The 26,423-nt window shown below is 43.2% G+C and overlaps 1 protein-coding gene across 6 annotated transcripts in view; it reads left to right on the top strand.

Moving 5' to 3' along the window:
- The first annotated feature begins 11,420 nt into the window (after positions 1-11,420).
- The window catches only part of PAN3 (poly(A) specific ribonuclease subunit PAN3), an 84,028-nt gene continuing 69,025 nt past the window's right edge, over positions 11,421-26,423 (top strand). For 4 of the 6 annotated variants that reach the window (XM_075490828.1, XM_075490827.1, XM_075490825.1 and 1 more), the window contains exons 1-3: positions 11,421-12,754; positions 18,505-18,645; positions 25,681-25,802. In XM_075490828.1, coding sequence (XP_075346943.1) covers positions 12,328-12,754; positions 18,505-18,645; positions 25,681-25,802 — 690 coding nt within the window. In that variant the 5' untranslated portion in view covers positions 11,421-12,327. The remainder of the gene's footprint in view (positions 12,755-18,504; positions 18,646-25,680; positions 25,803-26,423) is intronic. The other 2 variants (XM_075490830.1, XM_075490826.1) reach the window with 1 other exon arrangement.

The following is a 26,423-nucleotide window of genomic DNA, read 5'->3' as shown; positions in this document are numbered from 1 at the left end:
CTTCTACTGACATTAGTGGAATTACTAACTTCTTGCAAGCAAGGGCTACTTTATTTAACTACCTAAAGGTAAACGTATGAGATTCCTGGCACCTCATCAACAAGGAGAAAAGGATCTGCCCGAAAAAGAAATAAAAACAGAAGATGGCAGATAATGAAATGATACTACTTGTCAACCTAGTATCGTAAAACTTCCCTTTTAAATGAAAACAGTGGTTTCCATAACTGATTATAGTATGTTGTCCTTCCTTTCCTGGAATAGGGGGTGAGGAGGGAGCACAGAAGGCCTGAATTGTGTATAGGGGAAGGATGGACAGAAAGAGGGAGAGTGGAAGAAAACCGTTTTGCTACAAAATATGAAACAATAGAAATGAATCCAAGGTATTTGATAAAAATGGTAGTTGGCATTTGGTACCAAATTTGGTAAAAATGAACAAAAAATAAATACTAGTTGTTTTTATTTGTATCATTATGAGGTTAGGGTTAAAAAACAATTGCAATTCCCAAGCAGTTGTAGAAATGTAAAATCCAACATACTCCTTAAAGAGCATGTTGTAACAATAAAACACTTTTCAAACCAGCCCTTGTATCTCACCCATTAGAAATCTTATCTACACAATTAAGACTAGACTACAAAGAAAGGAGTAAGTAATGCCTTACTTTTACAAAATTAACAGAGCTAAATATCCAGGCAATAAGCTAGCTTTTTCTATCTGTTCACCCTGTTCATTTTTTTCAGCAGTTTTTCAGGAAACAACTTAGAAAAATTAGGGAGCCATTCCTTCCTTTGGATGAGAAAAAGGCACACAATGTTTATCCAGCTATCTCTCTAGCTTTGTTATCATCTTATTTCTCATGAAATATAGAGGAAAAAAGAAGAGTCTATCCTTCAAACACACCAGTAATTTTTAGGGTATCATCTGTGTTTGAAGGGTTACAGATTCCTTAAGGAAGCATTTTGCATCGCGTTTCAGTTTAGAGTCCTATAGCATCTTCTTCTATTAACAGCAATAGAGTTAAGCCATATAGGAAATAAGGTCTTCCTGCTCATTTGAGAAATGCTGCTGTTTGTTGGCTCTGGACTGACTTTTTGGTCCCTATTTTCCTCTTAAAAGTGTGTGATCACTGGGATTAAACAGTCCTTGTCCTTTTCTAGTGTTACTATAAAAAACTGAAATTGCTTTCTGCCTTCATTGGTCATCCACTCCTGCTCTTCCACATTTTTTCTTTGTAAATGTTTTACTCTCCAATTTCATTCCCACTGCTGTTTGCTGGACATTTTCATCCCTGCCTTTTGCAGCGAACATCTCCATGAAGATTTTCAGAACACCTAACTCAACCCAATGACCCAAAACAGCTTCTCAGCTAACAGTGCAGACTCTTAAACCTGGCTGAGTTTATGCCATGAAGTTTCAGATCTTTTGAAATATACATTTTCTGAAACCCATGAACAAGAGGGACTCTATGCTATATTATTTTGGGGTCATTACAGGAAGGGCTCTCGAAGGGGATGCTGCAGAAGGACAGGATGCCCACAGCTCTGCTCCGCTGACAAACCTGCCACCGCTGAGCAGTCACAGGAGCACGCACCCACGCACTGCTGGGCAGAGACATGGGGGTGGCCCTGGCAGTCGGGCTGTGCTCTAGGCATCTTCCAGCTTCTCAGTAGCTTGAAATATAGGTAACCTGAGGAATTTTCTGGAGAAAAGGGGGGAAAAGCACATGGGGCCAAACCTCACAAGAAATAAAACACCCATAGTTTTAAGTTGCATTTACTTCCATTGGAAAATAACCCTTTTCCTGCACAATCCTCAGTTCAGAAGCGATAGCTTATCTTCTGATCCATGAAATACATGGTGATGGATGACCATGAAAACATGTTCTGCTGGGCATGACTGTTTCCCTGAGTAAGCAGACCACGTACTGGCCTTATCCAGCATTCACAGCTGGCTTGCACCCAGGTTTTTGCATGTTTCAGGAAAGAGACTGTAGTCAGGATCAAACTTGATTCCCCCTGGGGTGCTCATTGATTTCACCTTCCTGCCAGTGGCAGGGCTCGGTGCCTGAACTTGCTCTGGAATGTTTGTCAGAGAGAAACTGGTATATTGCTGGGAGATGGACAGATCTTGCAGATGGCTGGGTACCAAGCATTTCTGGGGTTCTCCTTAAAAAGCAGAAGTGTGCTGGCCTATCTCATATTTTCCTGGGTCTCCACCACAGGAATATAATGGACACCTGTGTGTTCTGTGAGAGGTTTTTCAACAGTACTGTCCTATAGTTTTTGTGCAATCAGACACACCACAATCTAATCCACAGCTTGTTAGGGCCTGAGTTTGCAGTCCTTGCTCATTTAAAATTTCCTCTCATTTGCCAGCCACAGGGAGATCTCAGTCAGCATCTCACAGCTTCATTTCTCTCAGGTGCCCTGAAACTGCGGGTAACCCCACGAACAGCTCTTAGTAAGAGAGGGTGCAACAAAAATAAAGGGAGAAAGAGTGGTTGTTAATAGAAAACTTCCCCTGATGAGAAAGGTCACCAAAAGTCTCTGTTCGTCACAAAATCCTCCAATTTGTAAAGCACGAATCTATACTACTGCCTTAGTTCCCAGGCCCCATCCACCCTTCCACCTCATCCACTACAGCAAGACTAATTGTACGCTAGATAATGTTCTCTTTAACCACAAGCTTTTGCTTAGGATGACCAGAAAAATTTAAGAAGATGAGGAACTGGAATAGTGCTCTTAATGTATATAGCTGTATTTACATATATATTGTATTGTATATATTGTTTTCTAAAGTTCTTGGGATTACATTCCTTGCTGCTGGGGAGCATTTATTTCCACCAAATAACACAGGTAAGATGCTTTTTCCTTCCTGCAACTTTTACCTATAATTTAAAGACAGACCTGGTGCCTTAAGTCTACAGATACTGCAGGGATTCTCCTCTAGGCGTTGTTATAGTTTAGCTTTTCTTTGCTGGTTAAGTGTTGCAGTTTCTGATGATTCTGGTTCATCATAGGGATATCGTCTGTGTGTCTGCACAACTTATTACTAGGTCTTATCTCTAGACAACAGATAGATTTGTAAAGGGAACACGTGCATTTTTAAGAAATGACATATAATTCATTAAACGCTTAATATTTTTTACATCAAAATTGCCTTTAAAGAGTGATCTGCTGGAGAGAGATGTATGGAGCTAGCAGTTCTCAGGATTTCTGCTGTCAGCTGTGCCTCTGATCCTTCAAATCCCAGCCAGTTTGTATGTCCAAAAGCGTTTGCTTTTTTTCCCTATATCAGGTGGCCTTACAAGAAGTAACACTGCCTCCCTATATACCTCACCTTGATTAAATAATATCTCAACAGAAAGAACACCAGTCCTCCTGGAGGATAATTGCACCTTGGGGCTCCCCTACCTTTTGCTCTCTCTCTGCAGAACTGTCTCATAGCTGTGCTGAAGTCTATCCCTCGCAGGAGCCTTTGGGCACCATCACATCCCAGATGCTAATCATTTTTATTTACTTTGTTATGCAGCCTGCAAGACTAGCAAAGCTCAGTCAAGAAGAAAACACAGAAACCCCTCTTTGACAGGGTTTGCTTAGCAGTAGTATCAGCAGTCATGCAAAGCAGTAGATCATAAAATACTCATTTTCATTTTTACTCCACCTTCTCTTCAAATAGCTCATGTAGACTTTCAACCATGAATGAATAATATCTAACAATTGCTCTTTGAAGTAAATATTATTATCCCTGTATATGGAGCTGAAAATGGACCGCAGATTGTTAAATAACTTTCCCAGGCATGTATCAGAACTGCGTCAATCAGGAAAAAACTCTCTTTTTGTTTCAGTCCTGGATTTTGAATCAGCAAGATCATGTTTGAAAGGAGCAAGCCATTTATTTTAGAGCTAGAGACAAATAGTTTCAGGCATTTGATATGGAAGCAAATGTTATTTCCTTTTCTCTTAACGGTTAAATGTTGGGATGATTTTCAGTAGAGGAAATCAAGCTTTAAAATCCAAAACTTTTCACTCTAACAAAACAAAGGCACTTTCTAGATATCAATATCATGCTTTCTTCTATTTCAATCATTGAACAACAACAACAAAACCTGGCAAGATACAGATGCATCGTTATATTTTACTCTACCAATGCATCTGATTCACAGATTATTTACCTGGGAAATTGCAGACAGATTGTGCAAAGTGATCAGGTCAAGATAGCATTAACCCCAGGAAACAAGTTTACATGAGGAAAAAGAAAACAAAAAATCAGTATATTTAAATACTTTTTGCCTTGAGCATGAAATATATCAGGTGCAGTGAGAGCAAAAGCCAGGCTGGGCTGGGATACACTAGGGTGATGGGAGGGAGAAGAGCATCCCGAGAAGAGAGAAGAAAGGTGGGACAGAAAATAAAAGATGGGGGAGAAAACGAGCGGCTAAGAAGTCAAAGGAGAAAGAAAGGAAAGATGTGAAGGGATGCAGTGAGAGACTGGGAAATGAAGAGGAAAGGGTCCGAGGAGCGGCACGAGGAGACCCTACCTGTTAGCTGAAATGGGCTTCCAGCGGGGCGGCCGTGGGGCCAGCCCGCTGCCATGGCTGGCAATGCCCTGCAGTCCCCGGCCCTGGCGAGTGAAACTGAGCCACGCAGGTGGTTGCCTTAAGGGTGCACGTCACTGCCCACAATGAAACCACTTCTTCAAAAGCCCGAGACCTGGGCCTGAAGGAAACGGCTGTGGGACGGGGAGAAGAGGGGCCTCTCTGGGGTCGGGGAGCATTTTCCTTCTGTTGGAGGAGGCCTCCACCAAGCCGAGCAGCTGCCTCCGCTCCGGCTGCTCAGTCCTCGCCTGGCTCTTTAGCCCTTCGCTCACACTTCTACAAAAATACATTTTCTCGGGTAAATTCGGTGCAGCTGACTTTTTGCTGTCTCACCTCAATTCTTATTTTCGAAGCAGTTATAGTTTCTGCTTTCACACACTGGCAGTCTGCATAATTTCTCTGGGTATCGATGAGGGGAGGAGCAAGCGGCGCTGCCAAGCTAAAGAGCTCAAAACCCCATCCAAACGAAGTTTGCACAACGCCATGGGAATACCCTGCCGCATCCGTCATCGTGGGCCGAGGGAGGTTTCCCGTGCTGGGTGAGCGCCTGGTCTGCTGGTGACAGAGGACCTGCTGCAGTCACCTCCGAGGGCCCGGACAGGGCGCGGGTTTGCAGCGCGGGGCTGTGTTTACACCAGGGGGAACAGGGAACTAGCACTGTCTGCAGGAAGGTTCAAACCGAGCTACAGCTGCTCTGAAGTCGTTTTGCAGATGACTTGTCTGGGGAATAAAAATAAAGGCCTCCAGGCTCGCCCTCAGATGCAGGCCTCTAGGGACACGGTCCTTCTGCCCTCAGCCTGTCCCCGCTCGCTGTCTCCCTCGGAGCGTAGCGCTCCAGGGCCTCCCCGTTGCTGGTGTCTGAAGGGTGGAACTAGCCCGGCAGTGGCTGAAGTTGCTCGTCCCAGCGAGGCCCCCTGGTTTGTACCAGGACAGGACATCGCAGAGGGGCAGGCAGATCTCCCCGGCTTCCACAGCCATGCGTCGCAGCCCCTGGGCAGAAAGTGGATCCAGTTCTAAGGGATAAGCTGGAGCATCTCCCCCAGGATGCCCCAGGATATGCTGGGGGATTTTTACTATTCATTCAGCTGTTATATTTTATATATAAAATTATATTTTATTATATTATTCATTCAGTTGTTATATTTATACTCGCTAGGGGCTAAGCATCCATTCTGCAATTGTACAGAGCCCGGATGAAAAGAATCCCTAAGCAAATAAATTCAATGTCAGTAAGGTGTTCTCAGAAACCCGCCAGAGATGATATCTAGGTTTTTAAATTTTTTATTGATAGCTGGTAAATAGCTTATTTTGCATCAGGGAACATTAAATAAAACTGTAGATGGACCAGAACTAGACAGACATATCATAGGTAAAAGAAGCCACAGAAAATGTCCCAAAGGTAATTCCAGGGGCAATGGGGGAAATGGCATTGAGGCCAGCATTGTTAGCGAAGATGAGCACATGATCTCTCACAAGGCTGCCTTAGAAATACAGACTGAGGCAATAGCATTGTACTCTGTTGCTGAAGACAAGTTTGTATGTGATGCAGTGCAAAGGAAGGAGCTGAAATTATATGAAAACTAGGGAGGTACATATTTGCAAGGATGCAAAAACCGCTGAAGGAAGTGTAGGATTCCATAGGCCTTAGAGAAATCATTGCAAACAGGGAAATGCCATGCTGGCAACAAGCTTTCCTGGCTGGTAGGTTGCCTTTTTTTTTCCACAGCCCTCGCTGGTACACAGTCCTGGCATGGATGAGGTTGGAAGACACCTCTGGAGATCGCCTAGTCCAGCCCCGTGCTCAAAGCACGATCAGCTAGCACAGGTTGCCCCAGAGCACACCCAGTAGGGTTTTAAATATCTCCAAGGATGGAGAGTCCACAACTTCTCCAGGCAATCTATTCAGTGCTCAACCACCCTCACAGTAAAAAAGTGTTTCCTGATGTTCAGAGGGAACCTCCCGTGTTTCAGTTTGTGTCCATTGCCTCTGGTCCTGTCACTGGGTATCACAGAAAGGAGTCTGGCTCCCCCATCGGATATTTATATACATTGATAAGATCCTCCCAAGCCTTCTCTTCTCCGGTGTGAACAGTCCCAGCCCTTTCACTCCCTCCTCATATGTCAGATACCCCAATCCCTTATCATCTTCATGGCTCCTCACTGGACTCAATCCAGTAAATCCATGTCTTTCTTGTACTTTCTTGTATCCCTTTCAACACCACACTTACCTACAAGTTTTGTCCTCAGAAACCAGGATGTAGACAGTTTGTGTTTCTCTTCTCAAAAGTACCAGAAATCTACTCCAGTCATTTACTGCTCATGGGCAGTCGGGTAGCATGGCAATGACCTGTCCGAACACTTACATGTATACTAAGAGTGAATGCTTGTCCTGTGAATCCTTCGATTTAAAATTGGCAAGTGAGCAAAGTGCTTTGTTTTCTCTTCCACCTGATGCATTCAGCACTGGAAGCTGCTGGGATTTCATTAAGGATATTTTGCCTTTTTGTGGTTCAGACAAGGAAAAACTAACATTAACTTTCTTAATTGTAAGTATGAGAATCTGTCGCTGGTGATTCAGCTGGTCAAGTATCAGAAGTCTTAATGTACATGTGACGTTTTCAGCTTAAAAGCTCCTGTGAAAGATGCCATCAGCTACGACAGTTCATATCTACTGGATGAAGCCAAAATAAATTTATAAAATCTGGCATATTAACTTATTCCTAAAGATGCTGGACTGGGGATGGAGGGGGTTCAATAAATGTGTCATACACATCTATATGACAGTAAAGCATTTCTCTGAGTGAGTAGGGTTTTTTTCCGCCATGGAAGAGTGGTTTCTGTTAGCAAGTATTTTATCCAAGTTATGTCACATCATGGTTGGCCTTCACTGCAACAGTTAGATAAAGCCAGCTCCAGTGGGAGTAGCCACATGGTAGGAAACTCTAGCTAAAACATATGACTGGATTACCAGCACAGTGAAACTAGACTTACATTTTAGTGCTTGTACTAATATGAACTCTAGCCTAAGGTTAGACCGCCCCCCATACATTATTAATATAGGTGTTAGCATACATTATTAACATAGGTGTCAGCATACATTATTAACATAGGTGTTAGCAGGAGCACTTCAGGGTCGATTCCTGACTTGCTACTTGATTTGAATTCAAAACTTCACTGAGTTGGAATGAATTTCTTTTTGCATGTGAATGGAGTCTGGTTAGGAGCAACATCTGGTTTCTTCCAGATACTGTTGGTAAAGACAACCACCTAGTTAGGGACCCATGGGTATTGCCACAGCAGGTTGGTCCATTCAACCCAATATTGTGACTGCCATATTAGTTATTCTCTAACACTTCAAAGGAAGATTGAAAAAACCCTAATTTTGTGGTATAGTCTCCTCAAGAGTGGCAATTTCCCTTAGACTTCAGACAGCAGTTGGTGTATATCCTGAACTATCAGGCTTTATTACTCTTCCTTCAAAAAATAAATGAACAAATGCTAAATTCTTGTCTAATATGACTGTGGACTCTGATCATGCTAATATTTTTGTAAATCTTGCTAATTTTTTTTTCTTAATGATATACTATAATGATAGAATTTAAAGGTTAAATTCAGATTATGCGAAAAAATTTTTTAGAAGTATTTCCTTTCATCTGTTTCAGTAATATTAAGCAAGGCTAGTTTTGTAAGTAGAGATAATATATCTTAATAGACCAACTGGTACTGTTGAAAAAAACAGTGTTCAGGCATTACTTTTTCCAACTACTTGGTTGGTTTAACAAGATTCCTACCTACAAAACTTGTCTTGCCTATGTCTTAAAAAAAAAATCACAACTACAATAACTCTATCCCTCAAGAAGTATTGTTATTCATTCGCATTATCTGATGCCAGCCTGCACTTCAGGATCTGTTTCCACATGATTTACTAAACATGTTAACTTTGGGTTGACACAAAGAGAAACTGTCACTCTCAACAGCAGACATGGCTGTCTCAACAGTGGTTCGAATGTTAGGGGAGAGTTATTTGGCACTTGTGACCTGATTTGGCTGGAGAAAAGAGCTCTTGGCAGGCCTTTCCTTCTCAAGGATTTCCTTTTTTCTCCCCCCCGCCTCTTATTTTTCATCTCATAATATTTGGTTCTGCCTTTCTGTCAGAGCTCATAAAAACTCTGTCACTTGGCTATGGCTGCATGCATGCATACAGGAGTATTTCCCCATTTCTGGGTTGAAAAGCACACCACAGTTATGACTTGACTACAAAGTGGGACAAGACCCAGGGGCATCTATCTGTTTCTCTTTCGTCTTGCTCCCTGGATCTCATGCAAAGTAAATCTGGGTATGTGCCCCAGAGAGGAACGGCAGCACTCTCCATATAGGTACCAGCTTCAATTAACAGGGGACCTAGTTTTGTGAAAAAATGATGACATCATCAATCACTACTCTGCAGGAATGCCCAGTAAACCTCCGTGCACTGCACGAGGCAGCGGAGCAAATTCAATCCGATAGCGAATGGCTGGCAGGATTCCTCAGCACTCTGGCTGACCAGCAGGAACAGGCAATAAAAATAAAATTCTGGAGAGGAACACATGGTTATGATTAATGAGAAAGTGTCAGGCTCTCATATGGACACTCTGTAGCTGCAGGTCAGCCTTCAGGCCAAGCCCTTATGTGTAGTTAACAGAACTGAAGAGACAGGAGAGGTGAGAGTTTGCCAGAGCCGCAAGAAGAGGCTCATGCCATCTTGAGCCTCTTCCCATTATTGGCTCTGCTCTGCTGGCCAAGAGACTGTAGAAAAGAGGAGGGATGCTTCCAAGCTGGTCTGATGCTCAGTGGCTCAGGTATAGCACTTACACCAACTTTGGTGGGGGAGAACCCAAACACCCTTGGCACCGTACCGCGCGTCTCATTGCTATCTGGGCACTCTGGCTGGCAGGATCACGCACTACTGCCCAGTCTGCTCCCTCAGCTCTTCCCGCATCCAGTGGGAATGTTTTCAACCCAAGCTACAGTATGCAGACAGAAAAAATGTGGGTCGTGTATACACAAGCCCATTTGTGTCCTTGTTCCTAACCTCACTGAGTATATGTAATATTAGACATATGCCTGGATCAGCAAAAGAGCTGTGGGAAAAGCAGATTCACAAGGTTAAAAATACAGGTTAGAATACACTTCAGCAATGGGAGTGGCTACGCAATTGAAGTCTTTGCTTGGAAGAATTAATTTCATGTTCAACCAGTTTACCCAGAAAAGGCATTACCCTATGTGTATCATGAAATCTCTTGTAAGATAACTTGATACCATTAAATCCACAGTACTAAAGCTCCGGATAAAAGATCCACAGAGCTTGGGAAAGCTCTGGGTGAAAGCTGAGATTTTTCTTCTCCCTTCATTAACATCTTTCTGCGGCACCCTCCAACCTCCTCACACGCACGTATAACTTGTCCACTCAGTCTGACCTTTCTGGAGGGAAGGGACATTTTTCCAGGGGACGTCATACCTGGAATAAGGGGTGATAAACAGACTGCTGGTAACCAGACTTCAGCAGAAGGTGATATTGGGTTCCTCTCTTCCCCCGCACCTGGTGTTACCTCCACACAACATCTTCTACCTCCCATTCACCTCTATGAACCCATGCATCCCAAAGGCCCCCTCTGCCTGAGACCTCTGCCCTGTGCTGGCATCTTCCCAGGGCACGGATGAGCAGGATAAAAGGAGAGAAAACAACGCACTCCCAGGCTCTCCCTTTCCCCACTGCAGCAGCTGAGGCAAGTGTCACCCATGGGCACCTGTGCGTAGCTGCAACAGCTCACAGTGTAAGGAAGCCCTTGGTTTCACTCCTCAGAGGCGTAACACTAATGCCAGGGGGCTGAGTGATACCCAACTAAGTAGCACTGTGGGCACCTCGGCTAAAGCAGCTGGGACCGCCTCTGATCTGTGTACTAAAGCAAACCAATTTTGGTTGTCTGAGAAGGTGCAAGTTGGGACTGAAACTTTTCCCATGGTTGAGGCGCTTATGAGGACTCTCTTCCCTGTGGAATCTGCTGCAGTTTGTCTGAGCTCCTATCCAGAGATTTTAACGGAGAAACCAACAGGGTCTTTCCACCCTTTTGCCTACTTCTCTAAACTTGCAGGAACACAGAGGCTGTGAGCTTTTTGTCTTACAGTTGAAAGGAAGCAAAAGGCTGAAAATTGATGGGGAATGACAGAGAGATGATACCCTCATTTTCTTGGGATACCAGGCTAGAAGTGGAGCCCTGACTCTTGTAGCCTTGCCCTTCTCTAGTTTTCTGTCCAACCTTTTTTTGCAGAGCAACCACCTTTTTTTCCTCAGCTGGTTCATAAGCTTGGAGAAGCCATGCTTCTGACTGCAAAAATGGTGATCTTGAGATTTCAGCTTAAGCCACGCTTACTTCTTGAAGTCTTTAAAGACTTTATCTGAGGAAGAAAGACACTGATTTGTTCCAATGTGACATTTAAAAGCACACTCGTTATTTTTTAAATTTCTTTCTGCACAACTGTCAAAGCATCTTGGAGGCAGGCTCTGATTTTCTTTTCATTTTTAATAAGAGAGAAGGCTATGATAGACAAAAGTAATCTTAATTCTACAGTAAATGTTTTTCTTACCAAAATAATGTCAAGTGCACTTTAACATATGATGGTTTTTTCCACTATATATACATTATTTCAGCGTGCACCACAAGCTATGCCAACAATTTGACTGAGGAAAAATTAAAAAAAAAAAAAAATCTTGAGTAGGTTTGCAAGTGAGTCACTGAAAATTCACGTAACAAAATTCTCCACACTCGGAGGAAAACGCTTCAAACATCCTGCCAGCCCGCCGATTCGACTCCTGAAGAAGAATCCCTCAGGCTGCTCTCCCGTTATGCTAGCAGGCAGGGAAAAGCTAACGGCCTGCCGTCTGTTTCTCAGCAGAAAAGAGGTACATGACTTTTTTGGGGGAAATCGGCTGAGACCTGCTGGGACCGCCGGTCCTTTGACCTCCACCCCGCGAGGGGGAAAACGCAAGAAGAGAAGCTGCCTGACAGACAGCACGGGGGCCGAGCGGCCCCGGGCTTGGGCTTGGGCTCTGCCTTCTCCTGGCCCGAGGGCACGGGCGGGAGGCAGGGGGTCACCTGCACCTGCCGTTTGCCCCTTTGAAACCGGCGTTACCGCTCGCAGACCGCGGTTCGTCGAAGGGCTGCTTGGCGCCGCGCGGGACGGTTAACGCCCGCCCGCGCGAACCCAGCCAAGCCGGACGGACAGTCCGCTGGCTCCGCGCCGGCTCCCGGCCTCCCTCGCCCGCCGGACACCGCGCTTGATCGCCTGAGGCACCGCGGCTGCCGCCTAGCCCGTCTTCCGACCTCTCCCGCCCGCAGCAGCCAGCAACCCCTCCTCGGCCCCGGCCCCGGCCCCGGCCCGGCGGGCGGCTCGGCTTGGCCCGGCGGCGCTACCCAGCATGCCCCGCGCCGGCGCAGGCGCGCCCGTGCGGCCGCTCAGGAAGAGGAAAATGGCATAAACAACCCCGAGCGCCGGGACCACTGAGGAGGCGCCGCCGCCCCCGCCGCGGGCCGCGCGGCCCCTTTAAGAGGCGCGGAGTCGCCCCCTCCTCCCCCTTCCGGAGCCGGAGCCCGGGGTGACGGCGGTTCCCGCGCCCCTTCCCCCTCCCCGCCCCCTCCCTCCCGCCCTCCTTCCCCATGGTGCCGACCCCGGCGGCGGCGGCGGGGCGGTTGCCATGAACAGCAGCGGCCTGCCCTGCTCGTCGCCGTCGCCGGTGGTGGGGCCGCCGCCGGCGGCGGCGGGGGTCGGTGTGGCGGGGCCGGCGGCCGGCGGGGCGGGGGCCGGCTGTGGCGGCGGCGGCGCCGTGAAGCTGAAGTTCTGCCGTTACTACGCCAAGGACAAGACCTGCTTCTACGGCGAGGAGTGCCAGTTCCTGCATGAGGAGCCCGGCGCCGCCCCCGCTGGCCCGGGGCCCGCCGCCCCCCTCGGCGGGCTCCCGCTCGGCATCCCCCCGGCCGCCGCCGCCGGGCCTGGCTACCCGACGCACGGGGCCAGCCCGGGCCCGGCGGCGGCGGCGGTGGTGGGGCCTAAGAAAGCCGAGCTGGGGGCGGGAGGCGGCGGCGGAGGCGGCGGCGGGGGGCTGGATGGCTCGCGGCTGGCGAGTGAGTGCGGCGGGGCGGCCCGGGGGTGGGGTGGGGTGGGGCGGGGGCGCTGCCGGGAGAGGGGCGGCGAGGGGCGGGCGGCGCGTTGTTCCTGCTCCCCGACACGCTGTGGTGCTACCGGAAACAAATAACAAGAGCCATGGTGGCGGCGGGGGTCCCCGGGCCGGCCTCCCCGCCCCGCTGCCTTGCCCCCGGGTTCGGCCGGTGCTGGGCGACGCGGTGGTCCCGGACGGGTCGGGACGGGACGGGGCTGTGCCGGCCGCCCAGGGGCACGCAGGGGGACCCGGCCGTTACTGATGGGGAGGGAGCGGGCAGGTGTGTGGGGGAAGGAGCTCCCTCCGGCTGGTTTTGGGGGCACCCGGGCAGCTGCCCATCGGTCACTTCAGCGCTAGGCTCGGTGCAGGTTCAGTGGACCTGCCTGCCCAAAGTCAGGCTGGGAGGAGGGTGGTAGCAGGGAGGCAGCGCTTTCCGGAGTAGTACCCTTGGATGGGCTCCTCCAAACAACCTATGCTGACTTTCAGCTCTTGGAAGTTTTAAATGTTCCAGCTGAAATATTAGGTTAAAAATATAAAAAATAATTTTATAAATAACATATGTATCTACATGATCTGCTACTGTGAGCAGAAATTGCTTCTAAATTTTTTTTCCAAGGCTGCTTCAGCCTTCATATGCAGCCCCTTCTCAAATGGTGAGAGTTCAGATTGCCTGTACGCCGTGCAGAGTGGCGTTGCTGTTACTGGTCCGTTATGCATCTTCCTAATGTGCCGTCCAATAGTTAGATGGTGTTTGCAGCAAACTGATTTTTAGTAACCATTCCGTTTGTGGGTAAAGCAGTACTTGGCAGCTAGGAAAAGATGCTCCTTCAGAAAAGTCCTGCCCCTTTAAATGAGTATATTAAGCTTGGCTGCATTATTGATTTCTGTCATAAACCTGGTATTTGTCTACATTACATGACTCAACTACTAAATGGTCACAACCATACCTTTTCTGAAATTGAGATGCAGCCATGCTGAACACCCTGTATATAGCTTTTTAGTGCTTGATACGTGTTTCAGGAACCTGCAACTAGTATTTTGCCAGGTGTGGTGAGCTTATGCCACTGAGTAGTATTATCTCTGTAGCTGGTATAGCATGTCAATGTCTTACGTTAACACAACACTGTCATGTCTACGCTTCCAGGAGGAGCCTGTAATATAAAATTGCTTAATGCTTTCTATTAAAATACACTATTTTCAAATTTTGATCATTTTGTCAAACTTCAGTTGTTCAAGCTGAAGTCTTTCTTGCCTTTTTTTTTTTTACAGGTAGAACGGTAGAAATATCTTGGAGAGATTTAGCAGTAATAAGTCGATCTTTGTTTGTTTTTCTTTTGGACAGAGTTAGGCACAAAATACACTTTTTTCCCCTATGCAAAAGGAAATCACTAAAATCTGTTAAACTAGAGGATTCAGGCTTGGGCAGAGGGTGCATAATTTGGCTTGGGGGTAAAAGCTACTATATGGAGGCTGTTCTTGTAAGACAGAATTTTAAAATTTGCCCAAGCCCTAAATCTAAGAAAAAAATCTCAGAATTTGTGTGTGCTGAGAGGTTGATACGGCTGAGCAGTTAAATTATTTGAAAAACTTATTTCTATTGAATGTGTCGGAGGTTTAAAACTACGTAGAGCTCTCTGTAGTTGCACCCATTATGAGGAGTGAGGGCACCAAGAATGGACAAACCCATTCTGGTGTTATCAGTGATTACCTGCTGGGAAAGCCACCTCACTTGAAGTTATAGGAGGCAAAAGCTTGGACTGGTAGAAGATGATCTTACAGGAAGGAGACTAACTAGGAAAAAAGAGTAAGGAAAGGAAGGGGAGAGAAATGAAAGTTGAAGAGCCAGGGAATGGACCCAGTTTGGCTTCTAAGCTTCCTTGCTTCAGTATACATTTGTGAAACAAATAAGGACAATAGTTGTTCAAAACATGAAGTTGATCTGTATAGGTACTGACAAGCTAATATCTAAAATCCTTACCTTGCCAATGACCCATGATGTTAACAGTATGATTTCCAAATGGATGGAATAAAAGTTTTATTTCCATGGATGTAGGAAGTAATACACAAAGTTCTATTAAATAATAAAGTTCTGAGGTTAAGAACATGAAATTGGGAATTGTCAAAAATCACCTGCCTCTACAGTCTCACCAACTGTCTTCCCTAATTCAAATGTATTTGGTAGTCTTCAGTTATGTGGCTGTGGATGCGACCTTCTCTTCCTCCTTCTTTGCTGGACCCTGGCCGCATTCAGTACACAGAGCAGATAGTGCTCATTGACTAATTAACTGTGTAGTCCTAGTTATTGTTAAAAGTGGGTCAGTGCCTCATTCTAACGCGCGTGTTACTCTAATCCTGTTTTGAGTATGGGATTATTAATTTACTTATAGGTTTTTCTGTGGTAATCACAAAGGCTCCCAAATACTTATTTTCCCAACATAGGTGATAGGAATGTTGAGTGATAAGGAAAGGATGAACAGTGAAAATATGGGAAATACTCCAGTGCAGAAGTATTTCAATACGAGGGTATGAAGTGGAACGAGCAGGTGACATTCTCGGAGCTAACCAGGAGAAGTTTCTCACACGGTGTGTGGTTAAGCTAGATGTTTTGGATACTAACATCTGACAGGGATTCCAAAAGTGATCAGATATTCTTGGAAGAAAATTCTGCTTGAGATTATTGAATGCAAAAATATTAATCTCTGAATAGGACTCATCTTCCCCTACATATAGCTGAGAGCCTGCTGGGAAATCCTGTTTTATCCTTGCCTCATGCTTATGCTTTTGTGCACGTATCTGCAGCTGTCCAGTGTTGGAGATGAGGTAGAGGGCTAAATGTGGCTTTGGCCTGACTGTGTGGCTTTTTATGTTCTTGGGAAACCAGGCTGACTATGCCGATGAGCTCTGCCTGCTCTCAGAAGCTTGCACTGCTCCCCCAAACTACTTGAATTCTGGAGCACGTGTGTTCAAAGCACCATTCCTACTTCTTCCCCCAGAGCTGTGAGTGCTCAGCCATCTGCATGGTTCACCTTCTGGATGTAAGGTGGCCAGCTGACTGTCTACAAAATAGGAAATGTAGTTGGTATTACCTGTCTAAACTTTGATTTAACAACAACAAAAAAAATTAATGCTTTTCACATAGGACTTCTGTGACCAAAAAAAAGGGGGAAGAAAAAAATAAAAAAGTTTCCTCTGGATTTGTTAGCTGCCAAAATCTGGACATGGTGCTTTTCTAACAGACGTATATCCCACCTGTCAGCCCAGTGAGCAGCAGCGGCAGCAGTACCTAGACCGAGAAGGCTGTAGAAGCAGCAGGGGTGGGGAAATGAATGTTGCTTGGCATTTAGGGGAAAAGATAGGATTGATTAGTAGGGTTTTAAGGAACAGCCAGGGAAGGATGGGTAGGGGGCATAATAGCATGAAAAATTTGTCCTCTTGTATCTGTTCTCTGTGGCACTTTCCAAATTCTGTAAGAAGCAAACTGGCAGCCTGCTTTGCTGCATGCTGCTGGCTTGTTCCTAGGGCACTGCCCCTTCTTGACGCTGTGTGAGGGAGGGTCTAGAGAAAAATGTCATTGTGGTATTAAAATGTATCGTCTTATACATAGGTTGGACAAATTAAAGTTGCACAGGCAACTGCAATTGTATTTGTTAGCTTTCAAGTAGTTTAACAGATGTAATATTCTTTTGCATGTAGACCTCATTATATATTAATAGATACAAGCTGAGGTATGGCTCTAAACATTTGCTAACTTCCACCCCTCTTTTTGCCATAAAGTACATGATGCATAGCGTTCACTCTTTCATCTTGTCTTTGATTCCTATAAATGCAACCAAAACACAGAGGTGCCGAGCCGAGGAGCTCCAGGTGCTCCCTAGACCCGGTGGCAGCAGCAGTATCAGTGGGTGGGTGCTGCTGTCCACGGAGCTGTCGGCGGAGGAGCTGGCCACGGCAGTGGTGCTGCTGCTGCTGCCTGAGATCCCCATGCCAGGGTTAGCTCACCCTCTCCTTGAGACGTTTTCATCTGTTTCTCTACCAGAAAGCCTTTCTCAAAGGCCTCCTAGGAAATTTGTAGTCGAAATATAGGCCTGTGTTTCTGCGAGGTGCCCACAAGGCTTCCCTGAGTGGCCTCGCTCTGTGTTTCTCCACGGCTGCTGAGAAAGCCCGTCTGTGAATAGACTTTGTTGCCAGCCCATGAGAACGTGGAAAGGAGCGTCAGGGCTTGGGTTGCATTGGGTTAGCCTAATAAAAGCATTATGGCTATTTTCACAGCCTGCCACCCACATGTTATGCGGCCCGTCATAGCAGTAGTGGATAGTGGCCACTGCTGTAGCAACTCTGTATGCAATTGCTGGGTGGTTAGTTTAGTGAGCACTACAGCTTAGGTTTTGTGAAATCCATGAATACGCTAGGCTTGGAGTGGGAAGACCTATACATTTGTATGTTTTCTGATTTTTAAAAGTTGTTTAAGTCTTCACCAGTCTATTCCTTTTTAAACAAAATGAAGCAGTGGATATAGAAGAAATGGAAAGATAAGCTATTCAGCAAAACAGATACTAAAGGTAATCTGTTGGATTACACTTCTTAATGCAATGAAACAATGGTCAGGATTATTCTAAATATGGATTTTTCTTATCTTTGGTAGCATTTCAGTATTTACAGCTTGAAGTATTTAGAAACAGACAGTTATCTCAAACTTTTAAATATAAGTATAGTTATGGTATGTCACACATTGGTCATTCCTCCCTGGGTTTGTTTCTTCTTCGCTTGTATACAGAAAATAGGTATTATAGTAAAGGTGTATGGTTGAGAATTCTTTTTCCAAACCTGTTCGTACTTTTTGCAAGTGATGCTGTATTAGTTGTTGTATACCTCAGTTTTCTTTTGAGAGATATCTTTCCCCTTTTAATTTTCCTGGTGCCTTTTCCAGGAGTTGATAGATGATATAATTTTCATCTTGTTTTGCTCTGAATGTTTTTAAGAAATGGGGAGACAATTCCGAGAATTGAAGAGACATTTGGGACATTTGGAGGCGGTTAGACAACTGAGAATTGCAGAGTAAAAACAATAACCAGTTAGAGATGCATGGGAGAAAATGAAAATTACTGATTTTACTTAATCATTTTTTGTCTCATATGTCAGCTCCAGAAATCGGGAAATTATAGACATGGATTTTCTTTTTGCTTTTATGTGTTTCATGTGGAAATGAAATGGGGAGGAAAATTATTGGGGGCAGCTATGGAAAAAGAAAGGAGGGAAGGAAAAATTTGTCAACCTGCAAAGTTATATGGGATTTTGAGGGGCAGTTTTAGCATATGAAACTTTAAAAAAAAAAAAAACCAACACTATTAATTGGCTTTGAAACTGATTGTTTACATACTTTGTGGGTTTTCCTTATTGTATGGGAAATCATTCAAAGTCCAAATATCCCACAGGAATTACAGATACCTGAGGACTACTGGTAATTATTTGTTTCTGGTAGTACCCACCCTGTGTTGGGTATTGAATAATGTAAAGAAAGCACTGTTACTGTTGTAATTGTTTTTCTGCTTCAAAGGCAAAGATGAAAAGGAATGTGTGTGTGGGATAGTTATGTTATGTGAGCAAACTCTATATGTTATATCTTAATAATTTGAAGTTTTGATAATGTTTTTTAAGACACAGACCATCCCCGTTTAGTTTCTATCTAGCAGGTATTAGATAACTCATTTTTTGTAGGTATCACTGTAGGAGTGGGCCTTCAGGAAGGATTTGAATGCCCAGAAAATAGTGACCTTGGGGACCAGCTCAGAAAGAGTTCCATGTGTAAGGAACCACCTAGAAGCAAATTTAGACTGCTGCGGGAAAAGTGGACAAATGGTAAGTGAGGGTGGGGTGATAAACACAGGCAGAAACACTTCTATAGAACCTCAAAAGCAGAAAAATAATCTTGGTCGTGAGGCAGCTGACGAAAAGGGGGTCAGTGGAGGGATTTAGATAGTAAGCTGATGTCGCTGATGTTTTCCTGATCTGTTGCTTTCTAGTAAAGATGTAATGCATTACACCACCAGAAAAATGGTGTGGTGAATCAGTGTGTATTGGAGATGAGTTGGAGTAGATCATGCTCTCTGTGTGTGTGCGTGTGTTCATTCCATCAGTCTTTCAGGAGTTAAACAAGTTCAGATTATGTGATCGTTTTGTTTAATCTTCAAAGATATTTTGTGCTTAGAACTTATTTGTATTTTTTAATTTGCTTCCTAACAGCCTTTTACTCCTGACCTTTTTTTTAAAAAAAAATTGAGAATAGAGATTTAGAAACAAAGTACAGATATACAAAAGTGGGAGTAGAGACATGCGTTGTACAAGTTGTTGGCAGGTTGGTTATGCGATATGCAATTCCTGTAGTTTGTGGGTAGAATCCCTTGACTTCAGTTGGTCTAATGCTGATGCAACTGGCAGGAAGACCTTTCCTTTCTTTTATGCATTCTCCCCCACTGCTGTGAAAAATGTCCTAACGTTCTGTTCAGGTTATCTGCACACATTTCATACAACTATTTATATATAAAAAGTTGAGTTTTAGGTACAGGGAGACTATTAAAAACAAAAGGTTAAACATGTGCTTTGAAAAATTTGATGCAGTTTATTGAACAATTTGATGCAATATATTGGGAATTGTGAAAGCTTTTGGAGGGGGTTAGCTCTGGAAGCTATGATATAAAGTAATTGCATTACTTTGAATTGCTTTTTCTGATAACAGAGTAGTTCTGATGACTCTCTTGAAAAAGTATCAGTTTTAATTTGTATTATCACTGTGCTTTTGGACTTGGTCCATGACGAGGAGCCCTGCTGCTCTAGACTCTGTACCGAGATTTTACAGAGCAAAAGGATGGCACCTATCCTTTTTTTCAGTCTTTATCAGATGCTTCTATGATATGCAAGATAAATTTAAAAAAAAAAAAAAAAGGCAGCCCAGTCATTTAATGTTGTGGTAAAGATTGCTGTTTTCTTTTGGTTGCGCATGAATATCTCATCGCCTAGTGGGAGTGTTTGTAAATAAGGCAGCATTTCCTAAACTGTTTTGCTTCCTGTCTGCCTTTCAGCCGACTTGGTTCATTTGTGCTGTCTGCCCTCCAACTGCACTCTCTGGCATCCTAGCCCAGGCGTGTGCTTTTACTTTTGCTCCTCATGCCTGGGGGTGTCGTTCACTTTCTTTGTCTGTTGTCTCTATTTCAGTGATTCCTAGTCTGTGTTTCAGAAACATTGCATTAAATGAGAGAGGCATAAAAACACTAGAGAATCCACTTTCCCTAACAAGTTACAACAGTAGTGGCACTGTAGAGAAAGTAACACTGAGATGCGCATACTGGTATGTATAGCGCTTGTGACCTGTTGGAGGTGTACAAGTGAGGTTAGCACACAAGTACATGGTTATTTCTTGATACAAACATGTCAGTACAAAACAAAGTGGGACAAGCGTAAGCTCCTCTGACACCTTGGTGCTTCTAGAAGACTGAAAGGACACAAGTCTTAAATGACTTGCCATAGATAGGCTTTGTAGAGAAGTTGTATTGTTCTTGTCTCAATATTAGGATAGCTATATCTGTAAAATTCCACTGGAGATATGGCACTGTAGTTTTTACTGCTTTATATCTAGCTGAGATAACACCTTGTCCTTTGTATGCACATGTATGCAATGAACCTATGATTCAGTTTACCAAGCTGTGTTGAGGTGAAAAGTGCCTGCACTGTTGGAGGTGCTGGGAGTTTAAATCAAGATTTCCTGTCTGTATGAACTTTTTTCCCAGCATAAAAATAATTGTAGTACAGTTTTTTTTAAAGCAGTGATAATAGCAAAATTAATGATTTCAATCCATGTTTTATTACCTCGCCAGAAATCTTTAAATTGTTGTTTTGAAAAATACGTCAACAAAAATCTGTTGTGATCTTACTTTAGCCCATTCATTTTTGGGGCAATATATCACATTACTGTAAAGGATCCTTTTTTATATTAAGAACAGTTTCTGAGATGATCAGTGCTGATACTAAGTTCATAAAAGAAGCAGTATAGGATATTATGGTATTTGTTTACTGGTTAGTAAAATGTTAGAATGAAAATATCAGAAATGCTATCTTTTCAGATAGTGTTATTAGTATTCAGATAGTGCTAGTATTAGACAAGACGAGCATTAAACTAAAACCAACCGAAACCCACCAATTCTGTTGAAGCATGTGTGTTGAGTTCATCACAGTAGTACTCGAGCACCTAAGCTATGATGAGATCTTTTGTTCCTGAAAAATGTCTTTGTAATACGTAAGGCAAAAATAACTATCTGTTGGTTTTTTTTTTTTTCCCCTCTTTGGCGCCTGCATCTGACGGGAAGCCTACTTTCTGCTAAAATTCTGTGGGAGAAGAATTATATAAGAAGATATTTATTTTTAATTGCAGTTGTCACATTAAGCTGCAGTGTTACTCACCAAGCAAAAAATTATTAGATAATGTGGGTGTAAAAAGTAGAAAATGTCTTCTGAATTTCTCAAGGTGTTCTATTTAATTTCTTTCCAGAATTGCCAGGATGTAACTTCTGGATTTAATATTGATGGAATCTAGAAATTTCTTCTTGTTTTCACATATGTGCTTACATAACATGTTAGCATTTTTTTCCCCACTGGGTTCCTAGTTGTTCCCTCACACATCCATCTTTTCTTCGCAGACCTGCCTAGTCAACCTTTCTACTTCCTTACTGTAAGGAAGTTGTTGCTTCTCTCCAAGGAAGAGACTGTTGAAAATGTATACAACTTCAGTGCATGGATAGTACTGTTACACAACAGAAAGGCATGTTCCTTTGACAAAAATAGGCAATTCAAGACTTTCCTAAAATTGTCTAAACTTACTTACCTAAAGTTATAATCAATACTTTAAGAGAGAAAAGGCATAAACCTCAGAAGTTTTTTATTTGTCATTCTAATAGTGCTGTGTGCAGAGTGTTTGAAAGTGTGTGCTCACAATTGTTATATAGGAAAGATCTGGATAGAGAAATCAAATGCAGGGTCTGATGTAAATTCGTAAACACATGAGAATAAAAAATTTATAAGAACTAAGATCTTGTCTTTCTGGTTTAGACTTCTGGTTTTTTTAATATCACACTGCTTGTGTGGTGAAGTGTGCGCACTTCTGAAGACCTTCTCTGAAGACCACCTCCTATGGATTGCTTATGATAAATCACTTTTCTTTTTTCATGCTCTGAACTACTCTGGTCTTCCAGAAGCAAGTGAAAAATTATGATTTGCCAAATGTTTGGCAGAAGGAGGATAAAAGCCTTCTACTTCTCATGGAAAAGGCCAGGTGCCAAATGCAGTAAAACTGCCTTGGTTGTTTAGGTATTTGCTGAGCTTTCATCACTGTAACTGCTGAATGTCCCTTCTTTGAACAGAAATGGAATATGTTGTGATCACTCTTTTTTGGTTCTATAGGCAATGCAGGAATTACTTTTTTTTTTTTCTTTGTACCTATGTAAGCTGCATCTTTTCTGTTAGTATTAATTTTCTTGCTTGTTACTATAGGGAAGTTAGTTTAAGAAAGCTAGTGTTGAGTTTTCTCTTGAAGGCAATAGTTATACTTACCACTTCTAGAGCATTCTGTTCTAAATATAAGCTACTGCTGAGAAAACTGCCCTCTGCTCTACTGAGCTTACTTCTGATGGTTTTCTTGTGATTGTTCGTGTGGAATATGTTTTCTTGTGATCTTGGTCTCTTTGCTAGAGGTGTGTTTCTAGACTGTTTGGAAGAGGACAATAGAAAGCCTCAGAGTTGAAAGCCATCTTGAAATTGCTATGGTACCAGTAGAATTGAGTGGTATGAAGGTGGATCAGCACTGGAGTACAGCAATTTGTAGTAACGGCACCAGGAGGCTGATCAGTATGGCCAAATCATTGCGCTTCAGTAGAGAGATGGTCTTCATACAGCTAGATAAAAGAAAATGTTCTGGAGTAGCTTTTGCTATCTGGAGTGCCCAGTTAGATATTGGTGTGCCAACAGAAAGCCTAAATTTGTAGCTTTGAGCAGCTTTAAGTGGTTTGGATAGGCTTACGTAGCAAATACCGGCAGTGGAAAGGCAGCAGTGTCAAAACATCAACTTTGTCATTCCCAGCAGTGTCTTCAGCCTTGCTTAGCTCTGGGGTTCCTGCCCAAAGCCTGCTCCTGCTTGCAGCTTGACCTGCCTGGCACTGAGGATGCTTCAGTCAGACTAGGAGCAAAGCACCTGGTGCTGTATTTGTGCCCTAGCAAGGCTAGCTGCACCAGCTCCAGCCCTTTGTTTGGATAATGGGCGACTGCAGCTGTACCAGCTGTCTGGAGTTATTGGAGGTCAGCTCTGGGGTTTCTTCACACGGAGAGGTCTCTTCACATGCCTTGCTGCTGAATGTGGCAAAACTTGCAAGCTTTCATTTGCCTCTTTTCCAGTTTTAAGGATTTTGTGCATTAACTATGTGTGTGTGTTCAACAGAGAAGTGAAGGTACGTGGGTTCTCATGTTGACTCTAGCATAGTGAGGAGCAGTAGAAGAAGCAGAAAGAATCGTCTGTTTCTTAATTCTTCAACAGAGGCTGAAGGATTTGTAAAGCTGATGGTGTAATCTTAGGGAGCTGTTTGCTAGTTTGTTAAATTGGATAGAATCTGGAGTTTCTGGCAGAAGTATAAGATGAAATAGCAGATATACTGCTGAAATTATATAGTGTACTGTGAAAGGACAGTTGTTCCTGGAAATTAAATGGTTTTTCTTGGTCTCTTACAGCCAAGATGTGGCATAAAAACTGCAACCGTTTTTGATAATGGCTGAAATGCAGGCAGAGAAGGCTATATTGGAAATGGCGTTTTTAAAATAAATAAAAAACACAGTGTGAACTCTGAATAATTCATGGGCAAACTAGACTGAAACTCATAATTAAACACTGTTTTGCTGTCTTTTCGTTTCCTTGTATAAACGAGTTGTAGTATTTTTCATGATGCCAGAAAACAATTGTGTTTAAAATGCTAACCTTCACAGTGTTAGGGACTGACTGTAGCAGGTAGGATGAGACAGTAACTGGTGTTACTGCAGACATTACTATTTTCCCTGATACAATAGTTCAACCATAAAATACTTTTCCTAGGCTTTTGAATGTAAATTTCCCAAATGAAGGCAAAAGAGGGACAGACGTTTAAAAGACAAAGCAAAAAAGCTTTGTCTTTTTTAGGGATGTAGGAAGAGGACTTGTGAAGTTTCTATGTGGCTGGTCCTTACGAAGGAGGATCTAGGGCATGGGTAGTGGAGGGAGTTCTATTTTCCTATTCTCTTAGCTAACTTTTAAAACTTAAAAAAAAATTCATGTTGCAATTCATTAGTAATTAGCATCTTTAAAGTTCCTTGGGTGTCTCCCACAAACCTTCAGAGTATACAAATAATGTTCTAGATTTGGCAGCAATACTTTAAGAATTTTTTCCGCTTGCAAAGCTGATCTGTATTGCAACTGAAGTATTTGGTTTATTTGATCTCTCTCCACACAGAGCTCTTCATTTGAGGTGCTGTTGGTGTTAGCCCTGGTTGGCTAGTTTCATACAGCTCCAGTCTCAGGGGGTGCAGCTGGGCAGTTTTTCCATCTGTCTGTGGTATAGATGCTGCTAGTCATTCTCCTCTTCTAGCCCTTCCTATGATTTCATCTGGCTGCACTTCTTTTGCCATTTCCTGTGCCTACAGCATGGAAATGGCTCACCAGGTTATGTAGTCTCTTTTGCAGGGAAAATTCCCATTCTCATGGAATTTGAGGGGTTATAATCTGCATTCCTTTAGCTCTGCCATGAAGTTGCATTTTATTTCCTTTGAGGATTAGGATCAGGAAGTTGTTTCCGGGTGTCACCGGCTGGCTGCGAGTCCTCCCAGAAGTTCAAGTTGGATAGTTTGGTACAGGATGTTCTTCTGAGTTGGATGTGTGCCTTCCTACCTTGGAGCTACCAGTTACTCATGCCTGTTGGCTTGCAATGGCCTGGCCATACTTATTAGTGTCTTTATAATTTGCTGTGGGTGTTTTTGCAGAAGCCTAATTTGAACTGCAGTTTATATACCATTGTAAACTTTTTTCTTATCGAAGTAATACCTGCTTGGGTGTTTTGTGTTAATTATGACTGCTTCTTGTTGTTCTCTCTAGTCTCACAGTATTGAATTCATTTATTTCTGGTTAAAGTACTGTGCTTGTACATCAAGGCCCTTGTTTCTAGGCAGGGGATTAATTTCTTCTTGCATCCTTCACACTTGCTTTCAGTCCAAAAGTTTTTTGGCCACATTTCATAAAATTGTTGCCACTTTATGAAGTATGAGATAATGAAAATAGTCTTATGCTCTTAAGGAAGCTTTTAAAATGTTTGTGCTTTTGTGAAAGGACCTAAGACATTTTTAAATGTACATTTTCTGTGTGTTACCCTTTAAAAGAACCAGTACATCCAGTTAAAAACTCTACTTGACAGATATATTTCCCAGATGCGTATGCAAGAATATAGGTTTCCTTAAAATAAGCTTGCCTTCTAGGTATTTTTAGTTGATTTATTTTCTTTCTGATATCGTTAGTTGCCCTGCTATTCTTGTTTCTAAAGTTCAAACTCCTCATCGTTTCTGTCAAAGCTTTTTACTTTTCTGTCTCTTTCTGCATTTGTGCTGTAACTTCATGCTGCATATGCTGTCATTTAGCAACCTCTTTCATAAAGTTTCTTTTTCATTCTGTGCACTAATATGTTTGTGGTTGTTCTGCTGAGAAGATAGGTTTAAAATAGTGTTACCAGCCTTTTCCTATTCTACCCCCCTGCCAAAAAAAATATGTAAGAGATAGTAGCAAATAAGCCCATGGTAAACTACATTTTTTTCTGAAACACTTTTCTTTTTTTCTTTTAGTTCCCGGAATAGATGGCGGTGGGTTAGCTGATGCTAGTCTCACAGATTCCTACTTTAGCACCAGCTTCATTGGCGTTAATGGATTTGGAAGTCCCGCTGAAACAAAGTATCCCATGATGCAGGTAATAGCAGTGAATTGTACAGTGTTTCATTAGTTCTGGATGGTGTTGCACCAAGAAGGGAAAACTGTTCAAGAGGCAGGAAAAATGGAGCCTTCTGGTATGTGTTGTCTTGTAGGATGTACAGAGTATATCCTCACTTTAAAGTATACTTTACAGAGTATGTCCTCACTTTAATCTTGCAAATGGAAATGAAAAAATAGCATTGCTTTAAAATTAGTCTGTTTTTATTGGCACTTATCTGAGCTGTTGCTTTGGGCTTTGGCACATATATTAACTCTGTGTTCCTAGATTTCTTTTTAGGCTCATAGCTTATTTTGATAGCCTTTTACTAAATGTATAGAAATTAGATTTTGAAGCATTTCAAAGATCAGAAGTCACTGAAGCAAAATGTGAACTGTCAAACCTGCAAATTACTAGGCAAAAATTTCAGGATTTGTAAGCTCATTCTCTGGCATTCAGTGATGTTGAATTTGCATTTAAATCTTCAGAAATGTTTTCTTGTATTTATAGTGTTCTGTAGATGTTGGCATAGGAACTCCCATGAGGTGGAATTTATTGTCTAGGTAGTATTATGCAAAATTTACAGCAAAAGGCTGTCATATTTAAAACCTAAATGAGTAT

The sequence above is a fragment of the Mycteria americana genome, chromosome 1, assembly GCF_035582795.1.
Source record: "Mycteria americana isolate JAX WOST 10 ecotype Jacksonville Zoo and Gardens chromosome 1, USCA_MyAme_1.0, whole genome shotgun sequence".
Classification (NCBI taxonomy): domain Eukaryota; kingdom Metazoa; phylum Chordata; class Aves; order Ciconiiformes; family Ciconiidae; genus Mycteria; species Mycteria americana.
Note: the sequence above shows the minus strand (reverse complement) of the source record. Positions and strands in the feature narration are given on the sequence as shown.